At 38.9% G+C, this 20,661-nt stretch overlaps 1 protein-coding gene across 10 annotated transcripts in view; it reads left to right on the plus strand.

Moving 5' to 3' along the window:
- WDR7 (WD repeat domain 7) overlaps positions 1-20,661 on the plus strand; it is a 375,679-nt gene that overhangs the window by 290,320 nt on the left and 64,698 nt on the right. For all 10 annotated transcript variants that reach the window (XM_021093595.1, XM_021093608.1, XM_021093602.1 and 7 more), the window contains one exon: positions 12,937-13,036. In XM_021093595.1, the coding sequence (XP_020949254.1) occupies positions 12,937-13,036 (100 nt within the window). The remainder of the gene's footprint in view (positions 1-12,936; positions 13,037-20,661) is intronic.

The raw sequence follows: 20,661 nt of genomic DNA on the forward strand, positions 1-20,661 counted from the left end.
AATTTTGAATCTGCAAAGGACCTCAGGTTATGAATTACCTACCCCTATCCTTAATTTTACAAATGGACAAGCTTAAGAGGGTTTTTGTGCTGACAGTCAGAGATGGAAGTGAAGCCCAGCTTGACCAAACAGCTTTCACACCTGCCCTGTATTCTGCAGGGCTGGGTGTGCACCCCTGCTCAGGCATGCACGTGACACAAAGTTGTACCATCTCAGCAGAGGAGGAGATGGATATTGTGTTCCAGGTTCATGCCTCTTCCTTGCTGTATCAGTTCCCTCCCGACCTTTCTTACCTCCTTTTGGACCTTGCTCTTTAGAGAACCCTTCTCTTGTTTTTATCCTTAACTTTGCTGTGGGATCCCTTCCTCCACCTGGAAACAGGCGCTGTTATCTCTCATTTAAAACCCTTCCTTCTCTCTGCATTGCCTCTATCTACTGCCCAACCTCTCATCTCTGCTCCAGGAAGAGGAGCCTGTGCACTGTTCATTTTGTCACCTCTCCTGCCTTTTTGATCTGCTATCATCTGATCTTTCCTCCACTATTTCGCTAATCGCTTTCTCCTGGTTACAAACAACTTTTTCTTTTTCTTTTCTTTTTTGCCACTCTCATGGCATGAGAAAGTTCCCAGGCCAGGGATAGAACTCATGCCACAGCAGCAACCCAAGCCCCAGCAGTGACAACACCAGATTCTTAACCCACTGAGCCACCAGAGAACTCCACAAACAACTTTTTGATTGCCAAATATTTTTCAGTCTTGAGTGTCATGGTCCTTAAACTTTTGGTCTCAGATCCTCTTAAAAGCTGACGACTCCAAAGAATTTTTGCTTATGAAAGTTTTATATATTAGAAATGAAAACAGGTATTTTAAAAATATTTATTGATTTATTTAACAAGAGTAAACTCAATTTTTGTTGATGTAAGATCATAGTTTTATGACAAATAACTACTTACAAAACAAAAAAAATATTGACAAATGTAGCATTACTTAACATTTTTGCAGATTTCTTTAATGTCTGGCTTAATAGAAGACAGGTGGATTTTTCTATCTGCACATGTCTTTAATCTGTTGCAGTATGTTGTTTTAGTTGAAGTATATGGTAAAAATCTGGCTTCATGTAGATGTATAGTTGAAAAAGGGAGGCATGTTTCAATAGCCTTTTAAAATAATTTTGCATTCTCTTTGGTAGTTCACCAAAACTCAATGTGTGGTTGTTTTTTAAAGGTTAATTGCAATGTGTAATCTGCAGTTTTAATGAACTTTTCCTGCTGTTACATTCAGTCAGTTGTGTGGGTCTTTGAGTGGTTTGTTGAGTGGGTCTTTCACCCATGTGTGATTTTTTTTTTAATGTTATGCATTTGTCTTTGGCAAATCTTGGTCACCAAGTGATAATATAAACCCTCCATATTATTGTCACATTACAGTCCACAGTATCAAAAAGTCACATTTGCTAATCTGACAATCTCATTTTTAAAAGTCAGTGAGTATTGGGAAGCCAGATAGTTTTCAAAGCTCGAATTTTTACTTGAAAGCTTGAATTTTATCATTGTCAACAAATTCTGTCAGTTGTTTTCCTGGACGAGAACAAAGCAGTTCATTTTCAAGAAAATGTCTGCCAAATACCCAAAACCAAATAATCATAGTTTCTCTCTTGGTTATACTTTTCAAGTGGAAATGAAAAAGTAGCCAGTTTACTTTGCACCTCAATCTTCCAAACCTTTCCCCCGAGACACCAATAGTATTTCAGTTGACAACAGAGTGCTTTATGCCTACTTTCCATTTTGTCACACTAAATAGTAAAATAACATGTGCTCAAGGGTCAAAATGTAAATAATAATTAATATAATTTTATAATTAATAATACCATTTCATCAAGGAATGTTCTTAAGTGAAAACACTTTAATTTACTACCAGCACATGACAGTGAAGAATACAATGACGACTGGTACCATTTGATGCCACCGCCTTGATGTGGGCTAAAGTCCCAGTAGTTTTACCATCACTGCATGCATCAGTGCCACTTCAACCCAATGAAAAGATCAAATGACATCTCAAGAGTTTTACAAAAATAGCTTTGTTCTCACAAACTTCCCAGTAGGAGCCTAAGGCCCCCAAGGCATCCACATACCACACTTGGTGGAGAACCTCTGCTTTAGGGGAACATTCTGTTGCACTGAACTGTGAAACATATTCCTTCTTTCATAGAACTCTTCTATTTTCTGCATCCTCTCTATCCCGAAGTCATAACCTTTCCTGGGATCTGGTACCTGGGGAGAAGCTAGGCTAGACCTCAGGAAGACTTAGGGTTTATTTTTCTGAGGCTCCATACAAATCCTTAAATTTATTTTACTTACTTTAAAGGATGCTTCACTTTTCTGGGGATGTCTGGCTCTCCCCAAATTCCAGTGCTGCTGGTCCCAGAAGGGAGCCTCCTTAAAGACTCCTGGATGTTTTGGTGTCACCCAAAGTGCTGTGATACATAATACCTGGCAGCAAAACTGCTTGTCATTAGGGCTCACGTCACAGATGATATCCTATTAAACGTGTCAGACCTGCATTCTTCAAATCCAAATCTCAGTTCACTAAGCTCAGGGCACATCAGTGTTTTTTCTGTTCCTTGAAAAGGGCCAAGGTTATTGCTACCTCTGTGCACTGTGCTGAGCCAGTGTGGGCTGCTCAGCTACATCTGCTTAGTCAGGCACTGTCCCTGCCCTCAAAGGCCTTAAAGCTGGCTTGGCAGAGGCAGAGTGGTAAATCAGGAAGATGTCACAGTCTATGATAAAAGGGTATCTGGAATGCACAGAAGAATTCCATGTGCTATAATGGGAGGTGCACAAAGGAGGAACTTGGCATTGTACACAGGAGTTAAAAGGAGAATTTGTGATATTTTAGTTGAATTTTAAAAGATAAGAAGTATCAGGCAAACAAATCCCTTTGACTCCAAATTCTAGGCTCTTTCCATATGCAAAATTGGCTGTCATTGAATTAAATGCTATATTAAATGTGATTATAAATCTCTGACCAGTGAATCAGTGTTCGCTTGGCAAAAATTATAGTGTGTATTCTTTCCCATTGCATATTTCACTGCCAAGACCAAAGAAATTCTCAATCATAGACCTGAGCAATATATTTAATGGCTCAACTGCTTGGGCTTCTTAGTAGGTATTAAAAACACAGTAGTAGGAGTAAGGAGGAGACTAACTTTAAAAGACTCAGGGTATAAATTTCTCTAATTTACTGTAAATGGAATCTGAATCTTTGTAGTATTGACATTGAAATTTAAAGTACCTTATATGGTTTTGCTGAATTTAACTAATGATCTCTCAGCTGGCCTCACAGTATGATTTTACATAGAAAATGTACTTTATAGTACAAAACTATTATTTACTTAAAGTCCTCTAGATATAATTTTTGCTTACCAACAGTTGCTTCCATTAAAAGATATTAGCACAGTGGCATACCATACAGCCATGAAAAATGTTGAGGACAGGAGTTCCCACTGTGGTGCAGTAACATCAGCAGCATCTCTGCAGAGCTGGGGTGAACATTCAATCCCTGGCCTGACACAGTGGGTTAAAGATCCACCCTTGTTGCAGCTGCAGTGTAGGTTGCAGCTGCAGTGTAGGTTGCAGCTGTGGCTTGGATCTGAACTCTGGCCTGGGAACTCCATATGCTGCAGGACAGCAAAAAAAATTAAAAAAAAAAAAAAAAAAAAAAGGTTGAGAGAAATCCATTTCTACTGACAGGGAAAAAATGTCAGCAGAAGATAAATTCAAAGAGAAAGTTTCAGAAAAGTATATAAAGTAAAAATCATTTTTGAAGAAGGAAACTATATGTAAGGATTGATAGTCAAGTATTACATGCATGTATACACATGAAGAGGGGAAAAAAAAAATCTGGAGAGACACACCCCCAAAGTGTTTCTCATGGTTACCTGGAGTGGTAGAGGGATTTGGGGGTAAAGAATAACATTCCTTTCTTAATTGCTTATTTTTCTATATTTTCTGTTTCTTTCTTTTTTTTACAGTGAGTGTATATTCCTTTAAAATTGGATATACTGTATTAGAATAATTCACATGAAAACATCATTGGGAAAACATTAAAACTATAACATAGATAAGATACAAAAAATTCAAAGTAAAATAAATATTTAAACTTTTGAACTGAATGGAAAAAAATAATCTAGACAGAAGAGTTAAAAGTCTGTATTTTCAAAGATAGTTTACTTTTTCTCAAACTTTGTTATTATATAGACAGACTGATTGATTCTTCTTTTCAAGTGAAAAGCTGAATCAGCTCGGTTCATCCTAAATGGGCACTTAAAATCCAGTAAGAGAAGGAACACTGTCTGCTTTAGGATAATACATGAGCTCATTTTTGAAAAAAAAAAAGAAAAAAGAAAAAGAAAACTCCTCCAAATCTGCAGTTTGTGTTTTTCCTGGATAGTGATAACAATAATGGGGTGTAAAAAAGCTTCTGTCCTAACTTCCAGTAAAATTCTTAAATTAGTTACTATTTTATAGGATATTTTTATAATAAATATAGATGTTACTTCTGAGTTCACATGAGTAGAAATCCCTCTAAAACCATTTTAATCCATTTTCCTAACCCCAGAAACTCCCCAACAGATGGTATCTCTCAGCATTAAAGTTGCTCATAAAAACCAAAACTCTAAAGCTTCCAGAAGTATTCCATTGCACTGTATAACAGAAAGAATATTACCTTTTTAGACTATTTAAAATGATATAGAGAAGAATTTCAAACCAAAATTCATATTATGTATATTAGCTGCTTTAAGCCAAAAGTCAAATCATTTCTAAGTGTTCTCAGGTTATATCTGCAGATCACAAGTATTTAAGAAATAGACAAGTTTAAAATATTTTTTTGGAATTCATTTCCCTTATTTATTAGCAATCAGCCAGCACCTATTTGTCCTAGGAAAACAGCAAATCAATTACATCTTATTTATTCTTTCTATAGTTCCTATTCAGAGATGCAAATAATAATGATGATGGTGATAATTATGATAGCTACTAAAGTGTGTACTTACCAGAGTAAGTGCCAGGCATTGTTCTAAGCACTTTACATGTATATTAGCTCATTTAGTCCTCATGCCAATATTAGACACTATTATTGTCCTCATTTTACAAATGAGGAAGCTGAGGCATAGGTAAGTAACCTAACTTGCTCAAGACCACACAGTTAGGAAGTGGAAGAGCCAGGTAACATACAATACACCCTCAACATGCATGGTATTATTCCTTACTGAAAATCCGTGCCTTGTACAGCCCAGGAAGTGTTTCCAGCTTTCCTTTTAGCGCTCCAGCTAAAGTGTGTCCATAGCAAGTTTTTTAGAAAGAAAGCAATTTATCTATTAAATACTTAGCAGTGTTGTTCAGAAACGTCTGTCGACGATTTGCAGTGCAAGACACTGAATGGGAAGTCGTGACTCTCAAATGTAATTAGCCCGTGTCTGTCACCATCCCAGAGTGAGGGATCTTTCCATTTTACCTTTTGAACAGGTCCCCGCCACTGAAGTTAAGCACTTCTAGAAAACATTCTCCCACCCTCCACTGCTCATACCCCCCAAAACTAACACAGCTTCCCTTGAGCTCGTGCTTTCACCAGAACCCCTTTTGTGTGTCTGAATCTTTCGAACCCATTAGCAGCATGGAGACCCAGAGTTCAGGGCGGGGATGTCCAAACGTGTCTGCAAAGTGCCTCCTCCTTTCCAAAGGGCTCTTCCTTGATTGCAGCTCTGACATCTCTGAGGGCTGTTGACCAATGCTCTGAGAACTGACTCCTGAATCTTTTAGGCCCCAGTTCCTCACAGGGTGGCCCTCAGAAGAGTTCTTCGGCATCTCATACTGGCCAGTATGGGGACTAGGGTGTTGTCACGTACCTTCTTGTGGTCACACTGACCTGTACGTTGGTTGCCCCACTGCAGAACCCACTGTTCTTTCCTGCACACAGATTTGCCTGTTTTTAGGGCTCCAGTCTTTTTCATGGGTTATTGGGGAACACATCATGGATATTGAAGAATCTCATTCCTCATCCAGGATGCAAAATGAATAAAGGGATGCCGTTTGTTGGTTAGATTTTGAATAGGCTTTGTTTTCATTAATTAAAAAAAAAAATCTGTGTGCATATCCTGCAGAGTGCAACCAAATGAATCAATCTAAAAAGTTATTTCATGCAAATTAAAACAAAAATGTGATATCATTTCTTCCTCATATTGGCAGAAAAAGTAGAAAATTTGATAATACCAACTGCAGCACTTTTTTACAGAAAATTGAAGATAATTTGACATTGCCTATCAAAAAAAATTTTTTTTGTCATCTTTTGTCTTTTTAGGGCCACACCTGTGGCATATGGAGGTTCCCAGGCTAAGGGTCTAATCAGAGCTATAGCTGCCAGCCTATGCCACAGCCACAGCAATGCCAGAGCCGAGCCGCATCTTCAACCTACACCACAGCTTGGCAACGCCAGATCCTTAACCCACTGAGCAAGGCCAGGGATCGAACCCACAACCTCATGGTTCCTAGTTGGATTGGTTTCTGCTGTGCCACAATGGAAACTACTCTATCAAAATTTTAAATGGGTATACTCTTGGAGTTCCTGTTGTGCCTCAGCAGAAACGAATCCAACTAGTATCCATGAGGATGCAGGTTCGATCCCTGGCTTGCTCAATGTGCTAAGGATCTGGCATTGCCATGAGCTGTGGTGTAGGTTGCAGACAAGGCCTGGATCCTGAATTGCTGTGGTTGTGTCATAGGCCAGCGGCTACAGCTCCGATTTGACCCCTAGCCTGGGAACTTGCATATGCCGTGGGTGCAGCCCTAAAAAGCAAAAAAATAAAAAAATTTTAAAAATAAAATGGGTGTACTCTTTAATCCAGAATCTGGCTTTGCAGAGTCTATCCTACAAAAATACTCACCTGTGTATGCAAGGATCTATGTATAATATAACTTAAATGTCAGAAAGGGAATAGTTACATAATGGAATACACGTACACAGGAGTACAGTGCAGGTGTGGGAAAGAATGACGTGGATTTACGTATGCTGACATGGGAGGATGTTCCATGAACTCTAGGGGAAAACTCAAAGGTCCACCAGTTGTTAACAGTAGTTAACCCTTGGAAAGGGAGGGGCTGATAAAGGAAAGACTTTTACTGCGAACTCATTAGTGGTTGTCGAGTTTTTTAGGAATACATGTTGCTTTAATACCTTTTTAACAAAAAGACTCAAAAGTTTTTGAACCATTTTAAATCAACATCAAGAATTTCTAAAAGCAACTCTATGAGACTTGCTCCTAATACCTCAGTTACTAATGGAAATACATATACTAGTACTTAAGACGGTGCCTGATATACAGTTTGTATTCAGTAAGTTATAGCTGCAAGTAGTTGTACTTAGTGACTTGTAAATAGTTATAAATTATGGTTAGAGCCTGGGCCCTCTATTCCTTACATCCTTAGATTTTAGATGGGTTCATGTTAAGCTGGAAAATAATTACGAATTAATTGAAGAGTGTTTCTTGTTCCGTTTTAATGTTCGAGGATACTGTGTACAGTAGTAACTGAACATCCTGAGATCACTGCAGATTTCCGAAGTCATAGTTAAGAAAGTGGTTTTTATAGGTTTCTGTCTTTCTCCTAAATCATGTCTCTACTGAGAGTTACTTCCCCTTCCTCTATTTTTCCAAATTGTCTTTTAGGTTTCACACAAATTCCTGTATATGAGAGCCCCTTTTAATAAAAGTGTAAGGATCATCAATTCCAGAGAGATCATAGTGGGGCATACACAAGTTATTTAGAGACCTGTGTATTGGGGAACTCTTAAGTAACTTAATTTGCTCCAGGATCCTGCCCCAAAGTGGACTCAATTCATATTTGTGTTTTACATCAAAAACCACTCCGTTGTGGGGTATGTGACCCCCCCATTGTGAGTTTCTCCTGGGGAGTGGATGTCACAAATATAGTTTGGAAAAATAAAATAACCTATTCCAGTATTTAGTAATGATTGATAGGTAATTATTTATTTATTTATTTATTTATTTTTGGTCTTTTCATGCACCCGGGGCATATGGAGGTTCCCAGGCTAGGGGTCAAATTGGAGCTGTAGCCGCCAGCCTACGCCAGAGCCACAGCAACGCCAGATCCAAGCTGCATCCTCAACCTACACCACAGCTCACAGCAATGCCAGATCCTTATTAACCCACTGAGCAAGGCCAGGGATCGAACCCGCAACCTCATGGTTCCTAGTTAGATTCGTTTCCGCTGAGCCACGATGGGAACTCCATAATTATTTTTTAAATTATGCTTTGTGTAATGATACCATGTTCTCTGAGATTTATGTGTGCCTGTATAAATATCTGGCAAATTCTTAGAATAATTTTTATTCCCAGGATAATATTTATACCCAAAATATATACTTTATTGTATATATCATTATTTAGACCATATTTGCCTTCTTGAGTTTCAGCCCAAGTAATCTTATTCCCAAAGACATAATTAAATAATTTCTATTATGCAACTTTCAGTCTCATACTAATGTAGTCAGCCTTCCAGAGCCTGTAAGGTAACTTCTTGTAAATCTGCACTTGTTTGTCTAAATTGAAAATACATTTTTAGAAGGGTCATGGGGCAGCTTTCTGCTTCTTGATTTCTGCTTAGCTTTTTTGAACAGTTTTTCTTTCTTTTGTTGTTCATACCAATTATCATTTTAGACATAAAATATTCATTGGTCTTAAAAATTGATGCGTTTAGCATGGTTTATATACTAGTCACTGAAGACTAAGCATCAGGTTTTGAACTTCTTACTGCGTTAAACTTTTTGCTGCTGTATCCTGCTTGATTGGACTCTATGTATTCATACATTCAACAAAAAGTAGTCTCTGATGGAAAGAATGGGCACTAAAAATTGTTATTTAATAGTAAATAGATGATAACTATGATAAAGAAAAAATAGGATATTGGATTAAATAGTAGTGGAGGCAAGGCTGCTGTATTAAATAGGATGGCCTAGAGAGGCCTTCCTTATCAAGATAACCTTGGGAGAGTTCCCACTGTGGCTCAGCAGAAATGAATCTGTTACCCATGAGGATGTGGATTCAATCCCTGCTCCACTCAGTGGGTTAAGGATCCTGTGTCGCCATGAGCTGTGACATAGGTTGCAGACGCAGCTCAGATCTGGTGTTGCTGTGGCTGTGGTGTAGGCTGGCAGCTGCAGCTCTGATTGGACCCCTGACCTGAGAACCTCCATGTGCCACAGGTGCTGCCCTCAAAAGACAAAAAAAAAAAAAAAGATAGCCTTGGGACAGAGGCCTAAATGAAGTGAGGGCATGAGTCATGGAGAGATACAGGGCAGATGAGATTTTTTCAAGCAGAGGGAGCAGCAAACGTTAAGCTCCGAAGTGGGCACACTCTTGGAATATTCACAAAAGTACAAGGAGATGGGTAAGACCAGAGCAGAGTGAGCCAAGCGAAGAGGGGAAGAAGTCTGAGAGGTGTTAGAGGCAGAACATGTAGGGTCTGCAAGGACGGTTGTGAACCTAAGAAGGTGATTTGATTTATGGCTGAGAAGGATTGCTCTGGCTGCATGTAAACCGTAATGAAAGCATGGAGATCAGGGACGGAAGCTTTTGGATGCTCACCACTCCAGCCCCAGCAAGAAATACTTTTTTGCAACATTACTCAATTGCACTTTATTCCTCTTTCATATATTTGAATGGTGGTATTTTCTCTGATTTAACCATTTCCTCGTGGTGGGCGGAGTAGAAGAGAACCATTGTTGTAACTTGAATGTAACAGAAAGTCTTGTCAGGTTGTTGTCCACGTGACCTGTTATCAGTGCAGTGAACTAGAGACCGAGATACTATCTCCAGAAGGCTCAGCACAAGTAAACCCTTACTTTGAGATATCCTCTCCCCACCTCCCACCAGTTTTAGAGGAAATCAAGACTCATGTGAGATCAGGTCAAGACTAGAATAGACTTAAAAGCTATAAGGGATCTTCCTCTTCAGTCCATTGATACCTTTAGTGGGTAGGGGCAGGTATTGTGTATCTTGCCATCTTTAATCTTGACAGCCCCCCTGTGAAGAACTGGTTCCTGGAGGACAGAAGTCTAGGGGTGTGGTGGGCTCTGGAAACCCTCTCAGCAAAGATAGACTCACTGCAGTCAGTCTCCAGAGTGGATACTTGGGAAGTAACAGCTTTCATACCATGGAGACACTGTTAAAGGAATAAAAAGTTTAACAAGAAGTGCAAAGATAAAAACATGCCAGAAGGAGTTCCTGTTGTTGCTCAGCAGGTTGAAAGCCCAACTAGTATCCATGATGTTCGATCCCTGGCCTCACTCAGTGGGTTAAGGACCTGGTGTTGCTGTGAGCTGTGGTGTAGGTCACAGACATGGCTCAGATCTGGCATTATTGTGGCTGTGGCATAGGCTGGCAGCTATAGTTCTGATCTGACCCCTAGCCTGGGAACATATGCCACAGGTACAACCCTAAAAAAAAAAAAAAAAAAAAAAAAATTCAGAAGACCTTTACTGTCCAGAATTCTTTAAGCTATTTCAGAAGTATTAGTCTAGTAGTAAATTGCAAAAAAATGAAAAATGTAGACCTGTAATATATGGTCCTTTCAGACAGACTAAAGATTTGATACCAAGAATAGATTTGATCTTTTTCTTCTCCCATAAATAATGGTGTTTGTAGGTGATAAAGAAGGATGAGGCTGATATCCAGAGCATAGAAAATGGTCAATGTAACAAAAACTTTGTAGATTCTAGTTTAGCCAAGTAAAATTTTGTCAACATAAATGTATTTTACCAATGGTTTGTTTTGAAGGGAGTTATTTTGAGGAGTAATTACATTGATGTTTCACAGAAGGATTTGGGCACTATAACTGCAAAGTTTCATAATATATAACAAAAGACCTCTGGAAATGTTATTTTCCTGTGGCTGCTAACCTGTACAGAATACATATTTGTTAACTATTTTGTTCTGTGTTATGCTAATAAGATATAAATTATGTGTGCTTATATTAATCCAGGCATATGTATAGCTGATGCCCACTACTTAGACCACTATAGTTATTGAATAATAAAATACTAAACATTTTAAAGCTCTTCCAAATCTCTTAGACCGCGATAGTTACTGAATAATGAAATACTAAACATTCTAAAGCTCTTCCAAATCTCTTGTATTTTTGAGTATGGAAACATTACATTTTGTATGCTGATTCCTACCTTCTCTGTTGAGGTACAGTAATGTGATGCTTCAAACAAGAAAAGCTTTTAAGAAACTAACTTTTTACTAACCACTTAGTAGTAGGGAAGCTTCATAGAGTCAGGAGCCTCCAGGGCCCTTCCTCCCCCTTCAACCTGTGAACAAAGAGAACCTCCCCTACCTGAGCACAGCAGAACCCAGAGGAACATCCTGAAGGAGTGTCTTTCATGTGACTAAAAGTGCAGCACCCATCTTCCGCTAAAGAGGAAAAAAGTTGCCTCATTGAGTGAGGCTTAGGGATAGGAGAGGTGTATATTGAATCCATCACTTGGTAATAAGTATCAAACTAAAAGTTCAAACACTTAATAGCTTGTCTTCCAGGGTTATAAAATATGTGTGAATGTCATAATGTTTGTTAATGCCAAAATGGCTTTGTCGGACTGTGCCTGGCTTCAGAATGCTTACAACTATTTTGTCTCTGTTTCTGTCTCTCTCAGCCTCTCTTAACCAGAATTTCAGGAGTGGAGTCTTCATGCCCTGCTAGTTTTTTTACTCTTTATCAAACTCAAGAAAGCATTAGAGAAATATTTCTGTTCTGTTAACCCTTTTGCCTCCCTCTCCTGTCTTCTAAAAAATAGTAACAGAAAATTTAGATTGGTAATAGTGAATCAAAGAGAAAAAGGCAAGGAATGTGTAATAGAATTGATGTACTGTCCTTAGAAATATTTAGTGTGGGCCACTTATTTATCTGGTAACACTCATTGAGACAGTAGGACCAGATAATGGGAAGGCATGTTCAAAACTCTTTGGGGACATAAAATCATACCTATTTACACTTCTAATAATTTTTATTCTTACCTTTCCAGGCTCTAGCCGTATGGCCCTTAAATCATTATGACAAAGCATAGAGTAGGAATTCAAATACTTGTTCAAGGCATGAAAATTAATCTAGAAAAATAAACAAATAAAAATAAATCAACCTTTCACACAATCTTCAAGTTATTCACCCTAAATCCTATTTTTTTGCTATGCCAAATCACCAACTATGCTATTTATACTACCAGTAGTTACAGTTATCATCACTTAGATAAACTGATAAATGTGGAAAATCTAGAGAATTTGCCAGATAAAATTTTTTGGTAGGTAAACTTTCTAATTTCATTCTAAATGATTGATATAAATTCTTAAACATAACATTTATGTAGCTTTTTATGATTGTTCTGTTGGAAAGTATTTTTCATTCTTTAATACTATAGTAAACCATGAGACCATAATTAGATTGAATATATAAGCCTTTTCATCTTTTCTGTTTCTGTTCAAATACAAATATTTGCATAGTAGTCACTGTAGCAAAACTGAGTTTTCATGTTTAATCTTTTTCGTATTTGATCCTTATTTCTTGTTTCAAAATTCTAAGGTGTTTGTAATTATGAAGTTGTTTTCCATTGAAAATAATCATTAACAGGCTTAAGTGGTATTCCATGTCGTTTTTCTTTCCGTTGATTTTAAGAATTACTACAATGAAACATTTTTGAAAAATCTCAGTATTTTAATTGTATATATACTTATTTAAAATATATAATAAACATCTATAGATGTATATAGATATATATCAGAGCTGGCTTTAATCTTTGAAATGTGTTCTCTTCACCTCAATGTGCCGGTCATCTTACCTGGTTTTTTGTATTTGTTGTTAAAACATTCAATCCAGGTTCTACATGGTCAGCTATTATGAGCGGAATCACAGAATAGCAGTTGGAGCTCGCCATGGTTCAGTGGCCCTGTACGACATCCGGACTGGAAAATGTCAGGTAAATAAATCATTGTGACTTCCTCTCCATAAAGTGTGGAAGTTATTGAAAGCAGTGAGGGACTAGCACTTCACCAGTTGACGTGCTGAGCTGCTGGAACATTATGGATAATGCTAAAGGGATCAATAGTTTAATGAAGGACTCAAGGAATATAGAGCCCCTCCTGTCTTTATTCACTGGGAATGAAGAGCCGCCACAGACGGTTTCATGACAGAGCCTCGAGTAAGGCGGTACTACTCACAAACTACTTTGCAGGAAATTCTCTCTTCTTTTAAACAAAGTTTTCTGATTTTCTTTTTTTTTGTCATATGTTTTCTAAAAATAATTTGACGGTATGTTGTAACAATTAATGGCTAAACAAAAATTAGTTTTCTAAGTAAAATGAACTATTTAGCACTTAGGAGACAATGTTCTATGAAGAGTTCAAGAAAGGCAGACATCACAGTGGTGTTTAGTGTGGCTCTATGGAAAGGAAACTGAGGCTCTACTTGAAATATATAACTTTTTATACTATTAAAACGTTATTGTTTATGAGAAATTCTTCTTGGTCTTGATCTTGATCACTTGATTCTCCAGATGTACCAGTTGGATAGACAGAGCAGGTCTAACCCCACTTTAGATGTAAGTGAATTTTAGCTCCCAGACTTTTAACCTCTTTATCCCAGAGTCACACTGTTAGTTAATGGCAAAAGCAGGGTTGGCTCCGCTGTGACCATGGTGTTAAAACGTTCATTGAGTGACACTTTCAAGTCATAACTTCTTATTTTTCACTGTAGCATTTATCAAAGCCAATATATTCAATCATACTAGGAATTGTGTTCAACCATATTAGATTGATATATTCAATTATATTAGGAGTTTCCAGAAGGAATATAAAGAAATACATCAAGATGTAGCTAAATTTTAAATTTCCTCCTAACTTTAGTAAACTATTAATTAGTTCCCCAAAATCTTCTCTGGCTGCTTTCCATGAGATAGTTCTAAGAGATGACAACAAGTATTGGAGTTAAAAGTTTCAGAGGTCAGACAAATTCAGAGGATACCGTTTGACTTTAACACATTTCTTTATGCAGGCCTTTTAAGGGGCTCTAATGCATGTGTTTGCATTGTAGGGTTCCTGGGAGTGCATGGAGCATGCACCATTTCCACACTGATGAATTTTGTTTGTGTGATTTGTTTTTTAAGACATTGACTCCTCGTTAGTGACCCTATTTCTTTACTCTGAATGCTCATTTTGAGCAATGAAACCACTCTGAGTACTTATTTAAAAATGAAGTCACATGTTGTCTATACCACTCTCTCCTAAGAGGGGCAGAGTCTTCAAATACATGTTCGGAACCTCTTTGGGTAAAACAGTTTAACAGTTGGAGTGCAGTTGACCCTGAACAGCACCAGGTTAGGGGTGCAGACTCACATAGAGTTTAGAGTTGACCCTCGTATTCCTTGGTTCCTCTGTATCCCTGATCCTGCATCTGGGGATTCAGCCAACCTCTAACTGAGTAGAGCTGTAGTCCTTACTATTGAATTCCACTGAGTGGACCCATGCAGTTCAAGCCGTGTCGTTCAAGGGTCTACTACATTCTATTACTAGCCAACTTGAGAGAAATAAGCCATAAATATCTATAAGGAAAAGACACTAAAAAAAATTGAACAAGGGGACATTTTCCAGCATCTTTAAAGTTGAAGTGAGGAAATCAGAGAGCAGACTCTTTATAACTGGACAAGACACCATTGCCACCAAACAGAGACAGGAGTGAGGCAGCATGGGCACAGTGATGGAACCCAAAGAGTAGCGAAAGAGCAGCAATTAAGTACCAATGAGAGGAGTTCCCATCGTGGCTCAGTGGAGCGAACCTAACTGGCATCCATGAGGACTCAGGTTCGATCCCTGGCCTCACTCAGTGGGTTAAGGATCCGGCGTTGCCGTAAGCTGTGGTGTAGGTTGCAGACGTGGTTCCGATCCTGCGTTGCTGTGGCTGTGGTACAGATCGGCAGCTACAGCTCTGTTCGACCCCCAGCCTGGGAACCTCCATATGCCACGGGTACAGCCCTAAAAAGACAGAAAGACAAAAAAATGAAAATAAAAAAGAACCAAAGAGAAAGTACCAGGCTCTCCTGAGTGTATATTTCCTAGCAGTTTCTTCCTCCTGCCGCATCTCAGTGAGGATCTTAGTAACATGCAAAAAACATGAACAATTTGGGAGATCCCATCATGGCTCAGCAGAAACAAATCTAACTAGCATCCATGAGGACACAGATTCGATCCCTGGCCTCGATCAGTGGGTTAAGGATCTGGTGTTACCATGAGCTATGGTGTAGATCACAGACGCAGCTCAGATCTGATGTTGATGTGGCCGTGGTATAGGCCAGAGGCTACAGCTCTATTTCAACCCCTAGCCTGGGAACTTTCAAATGTCGCCAGTGTGCCCCCTGCACAAAAAATTTTGAGTATCTTATTCTTTTTCATTAAATTATTCAAGATACAATTATTAATCAACACATTCTTTCTTAACAGGAATTTGTGATGTCACTCATATTTCATTTTATTTTTCTCTATGTTACTTTAGTACATTTAGGCATTTTAGTGTCCCCATATTTTCCTGCCTTGGCTTCTTGATTCTGATACGCAAAATTATCATTAGTGTTAGGTGATGGAATAACCTTTACCTGCTAGTTCTGTGTGAAAGTGAAGGTTACCCTTTCCTCTCATCATTCAGAGCATGAAAACATAGCTAAATCTCTAAAATCAATCTTAACTGCTTTTGCCAGTTACCAGTTTCATCCAGTGACAATGAGCTCTTAAGGGATTCTCTTAATTCTTTTATGGTATTGCTGTTATAGTGTTTGAAATAAGTGAGTCAACAGTTGAAACAGAATACACAAGTATAGTTGGCATTTATAAAGATGATATTTTAGAGGTGAATCAAAGGACTAAGAATTTTGAACTAGGAATGCAGTAAAGATTTTTTGGAGTTAGCTATTAGAATCAATGAATGGAGAGAGTCTGACAATTTTCTTAACATGAGCCAAAACATAGATATATGACATAAAAATGTGGGAGGGGTAATTAGTAAATTCACTGGCCTCCAGGGATTTCCAATTAGGTGGAAAGATAAGGGGTAGCCACTTAAATGGGGAGAGTTGCAGCTGATGGGAAGACCCTCTATGGCCTGTCCAGGATGCCAGGGCCTGAGAGAGCATCCACTGCCCAGTGGAAGCAGACAGACCCAAGGCCATGGGAATGGGAAGAGGAGCATATCGGCTCCCTGTCATTGTCCTTCTTAGATTGGTTGGTAAAGGATAGAATAGAAAAGTCAAATCTCTCTCCCCTACCTTTTGGCATTGGCTTCTATCTTTTGAAAAAATTTTTTAATTAATTAATTTATTTTTGGCCACAACTTTGGCATGCAAAGTCCCTGGGTCAGGAATCAAGCCTACACCACACCAGTGACAATGCCGGATCCTTAACCCACTGAGCCACTAGGCAACTCCTCTGTCTTTTTTTAAAAATCAGTTTCCCAGAGTTCCCACTGTGGCGCAGTGGTTAACGAATCCAACTAGGAACCTTGCTCAGTGGGTTAAGGATCTGGCGTTGCCATGAGCTGTGGTGTAGGTCACAGACGTGGCTCAGATCTGGCATTGCTGTGGCTCTGGCCTAGGCTGGCGGCTACAGCTCCGATTAGACCCCTAGCCTGGGAACCTCCCTGTGCCGCGGGAGCAGCCCAAGAAATGGCAAAAAGACAAAAAATAAAATAAAAAATCAGTTTTCCTAATAATCAGGGATGTTGAGCATTTTTTCATGTGCTTGTTGACCATCTGTATATCTTCCTTGGAGAAATGTCTATTCACGTTTTTTGCCCATTTTTCCATGGGTTGTTGGCTTTTTTGCTCTTGAGTTGTATAAGCTTCTTATATATTCTAAAGATTAAGCCCTTGTCAGTTGCATCATTTTAAATTATTTTCTCCCATTCTGCAAGTTGCCTTTTTGTTTTCTTTTTGGTTTCCTTTGCTGTGCAAAACCTTGTCAAAACTACCATGATATACCACCTCACACAGGTCAAAATGGCCATCATTCATAAGTCCACAAATAACAAGTGCTGGAGGGGGTGTGGAAAAAAGGGAACCCTCCTGCACTGTTGGTGGAAATGTAAGCTGGTACAGCCACTATGGAGAACAGTATGGAGGTACCTTAGAAAACTATACATAGAACTACCATATGACCCAGCAGCCCCACTCTTGGGCATATATCCAGACAAAACTTTCCTTAGAAAAACACATGCACCCACATGTTCATTGCAGCTCTATTCACAATAGCCAAGACATGGAAACAACCCAAATGTCCATCAACAGATGATTGGATTAGGAAGATGTGGTGTATATATACACAATGGAATACTACTCAGCCATAAAAAAGAACAGCATAATGCCATTTGCAGCATCATGGATGCAACTAGAGACTCTCATACTGAGTGAAATAGGTCAGAAAGAGAAAGACAAATACCATATGATATCACTTATATCTGGAATCTAATATACAGCACACATGAACCTTTCCACAGAAAAGAAAATCATGGACTTGGAGAATAGACTTGTGGTTGCCCAGGGGGAGAGGGAGGGAGTGGGAGGGATTGAGAGCTTGGGGTTAATGGGTGCACACTCTTGCTCTTGGAATGGATTAGCAATGAGATCCTGCTATGTAGCACTGAGAACTATGTCTAGATACTTACATCGCAACATGACAATGGGAAGAAAAATTATGTATACGTGTATGTGTAACTTGGTCCCCATGCTGTACAGCGGGAAAAAAAAAAAATCAGTTTCCTTAACAACCTGTTCTTCCCAATCTAAAATAGGTGATTATACAAAACCACAAGATAATTATGCATTATGTCTTATATTAAGAGTTCACAAACTGTTGCCCAAATCTGCCTGCCACCTACTCTGGTAAATAAAATTTGACTGAAACACAACCATGTCATTCGTTTAAGGGTCTTGTATGGCTGCTGTCACACTGCAGCGGCAGAATTGAGCTGTTGTGGCCAGCAAAGACCAGATATGGTCCGCAAAGCCTAAAATATTTATTATGTAGCCCTTTGCAAAAAAAGTGTGCTGACCTCTGACTTAGATAATTGAGGAGGAAGAGTTATTTCATTTAACTGAAAAGTGATTTAAAACAGTATAATGTATTGGAGAGCAAAGAGAAACTTATGTAGCTTAAATCTCATCTCCACCATACCACTTATTAATTGTATAAGCTTAGGAATGTTTCTTAACTTCTCTGAGCTGAAATTTCCTCACTGTAAAATGGCGTTAGAAATGGTGCCTATTGGAGTTCCCGTTGTGGCTAAGTGGTTAACAAATCCGATTAGGAACCATGAGGTTGCAGGTTCGATCCCTGGCCTTGCTCAGTGGGTTAAGGATCTGGCGTTGCCATGAGCTGTGGTGTAGGTCACAGACGCGGCTCGGATCCCGTGTTGCTGTGGCTCTGGCGTAAGCCGGCGGCTACAGCTCTGATTAGACCCCTAGCCTGGGAACCTCCATGTGCCGCAGGAGCAGCCCAAGCAATGGCAAAAAGACAAAAAAATAAAAAGAAATGGTGCCTATTATTGTAAGGAATAAGATAATTTATGTAAAATTCTTAGCAAGTGAAATTACATTAATTGTGGAGAATTTGCAAGATAAACCTTGAGCCATCAGAACATTTGTAGATTGTCAGGGCCAAGACTTTGCACCCTTTAGTTAGGAGAGCTTTGATGGGAGAGTCAGGCAGGAGGCCATGTGTAGATTTCCTTTATAAAGGCAGCTCTTGCCAGTGGTATTGGGGCTGAATCTCTACTGATTATTGGAATCAGAAACTTTGATGCAGTTCCACAGTTAAAATCGTGCTGTGTTGCTGTGTTTTTACTTGGCAACTCCTAGCAATTTAGGAATATAGATGACTCTAATTTTGATTAATTTAAAAAAAAAGTAACTCCTTATGAAGTGCTTACATTTTGTTGGGAGGCAGGGTTCTTGATAAGCAGGGTAATTAGGTTGCATGAATCCTTAGACAAGAATGTGTTTGGGTAAAGTGGCAATGAAAATCTTCCCTGTAGCGATATCTGACTCTGGGTTGGCAGACTTGATATTATCTCTCTCTGATTTTCCTTTTTTTTTTAGGACCAAACCTATGGCATATGGAAGTTCCCAGTCTAGGGATGGAATCAGAGCTATAGCTGCCAGCCTACACCACAGCCACAGCAGTGCCAGATCCAAACCACATCCATCCACAGTTCACAGCAATACTGTATACCTAACCCACTGAGCGAGGCCAGGTACCAAACCTGCGTCCTCATGGATATTAGTCGATTTCCTTACCACTGAGCCATGACAGGAACTCCTGATTTTCCAGTTTTTTTTTTTTAACTCACTCTTTGTAATAATTGCTGGCTCTGTGCAAGATTCACTTAGGCTCAAGTGAGCTAGTTTTCCTTATGGAGTTTGTACTGTGTTGTGTGACTGTGAGGTAATCTGATCCACCTTGGTAAATCTAGGCACTTTTTTTCTGACTTTGACACCATGCCATCAAAAAGGCAGTGATGCCAGAGGAAGGAAGTGTGGCCAAAGTCTTCTCTAAATCTTAACTTAGTAAAAGAACTTTATTATTGAAAATTTTAAGTAAACTCCATAAAGAACTAATTTTTGAAGCCTCCTATTTTCTATTGCCTGGTACCTTGAAGTGGCACAATAAAATTTATTCATGTTACTCATATAAAACACCCTGAGTCTTTGGAGTAAAAAATATAGTAAGAAATATATAATATACCATGGTGAATGAAAACAAAGTATGCCTCAATTACATCAAAAATATATTTGTAATTTGAGTATAGTTACGTTTTGGTGTGTCAGTAACCTCTCATCAAATTGTTGTTTTTCTGCAATAAGATGTGTTTTCAGAAATAGCATAGAGAACCTCTTTCTTATGAGTCATATTTTTCCATAGTGGACCATGACCAGGCCTCCCATAGGCCAGATAATGAAGGAAAAAATAGAAACACAAATAGACTGTTATAGAATTGTGGCAACTGAAATCTTGTTATAATCCCCTATAGAGCAGGAGGTAGATTCTGGAGCTCACATGTGCCCCATCACACAGCCTAATGCTGTAAAAAGCATGGGCCCACAGGTTGAGCTCCTCTGGCCTTAACAGACTCCTTCTCCATGTGGAACGGATGTGTTGAACTTCAGCTTCACTTCCGTGAGGGAAGAGGAGGTCACAGGATACTCTATCCACTTATTTACCCTTATCTCCCGAATGTCTTCTGCCCTGCTCCTTTACTAATTCAGTGGTATGGAAAGCAATCCTGAACTCTGTCCAAATCTGTTTTTACCAGTCTTTAAACTTTGATTTGTTCCATCATTGTCCAGCAAGGCCTGCCTGCCTTCTTCAGCCAATGAGACTTTACCAACTGGTGCAGTCACATGGTTATATACAGGCATCTTCTGAGCATCTAACTAAACTAATGAGAAAATCAGAAGAACCACAACTACCTTAGCAATTATGAACTAAGAAGAAGATTGCCTCATTGCTTTCCTGTCACCTCCTCCTCCTTTGTTTTCATTTGTCATCAACTGCAAAGTAACTT

The sequence above is a fragment of the Sus scrofa genome, chromosome 1 (assembly GCF_000003025.6).
Source record: "Sus scrofa isolate TJ Tabasco breed Duroc chromosome 1, Sscrofa11.1, whole genome shotgun sequence".
NCBI classification, from domain to species: domain Eukaryota; kingdom Metazoa; phylum Chordata; class Mammalia; order Artiodactyla; family Suidae; genus Sus; species Sus scrofa.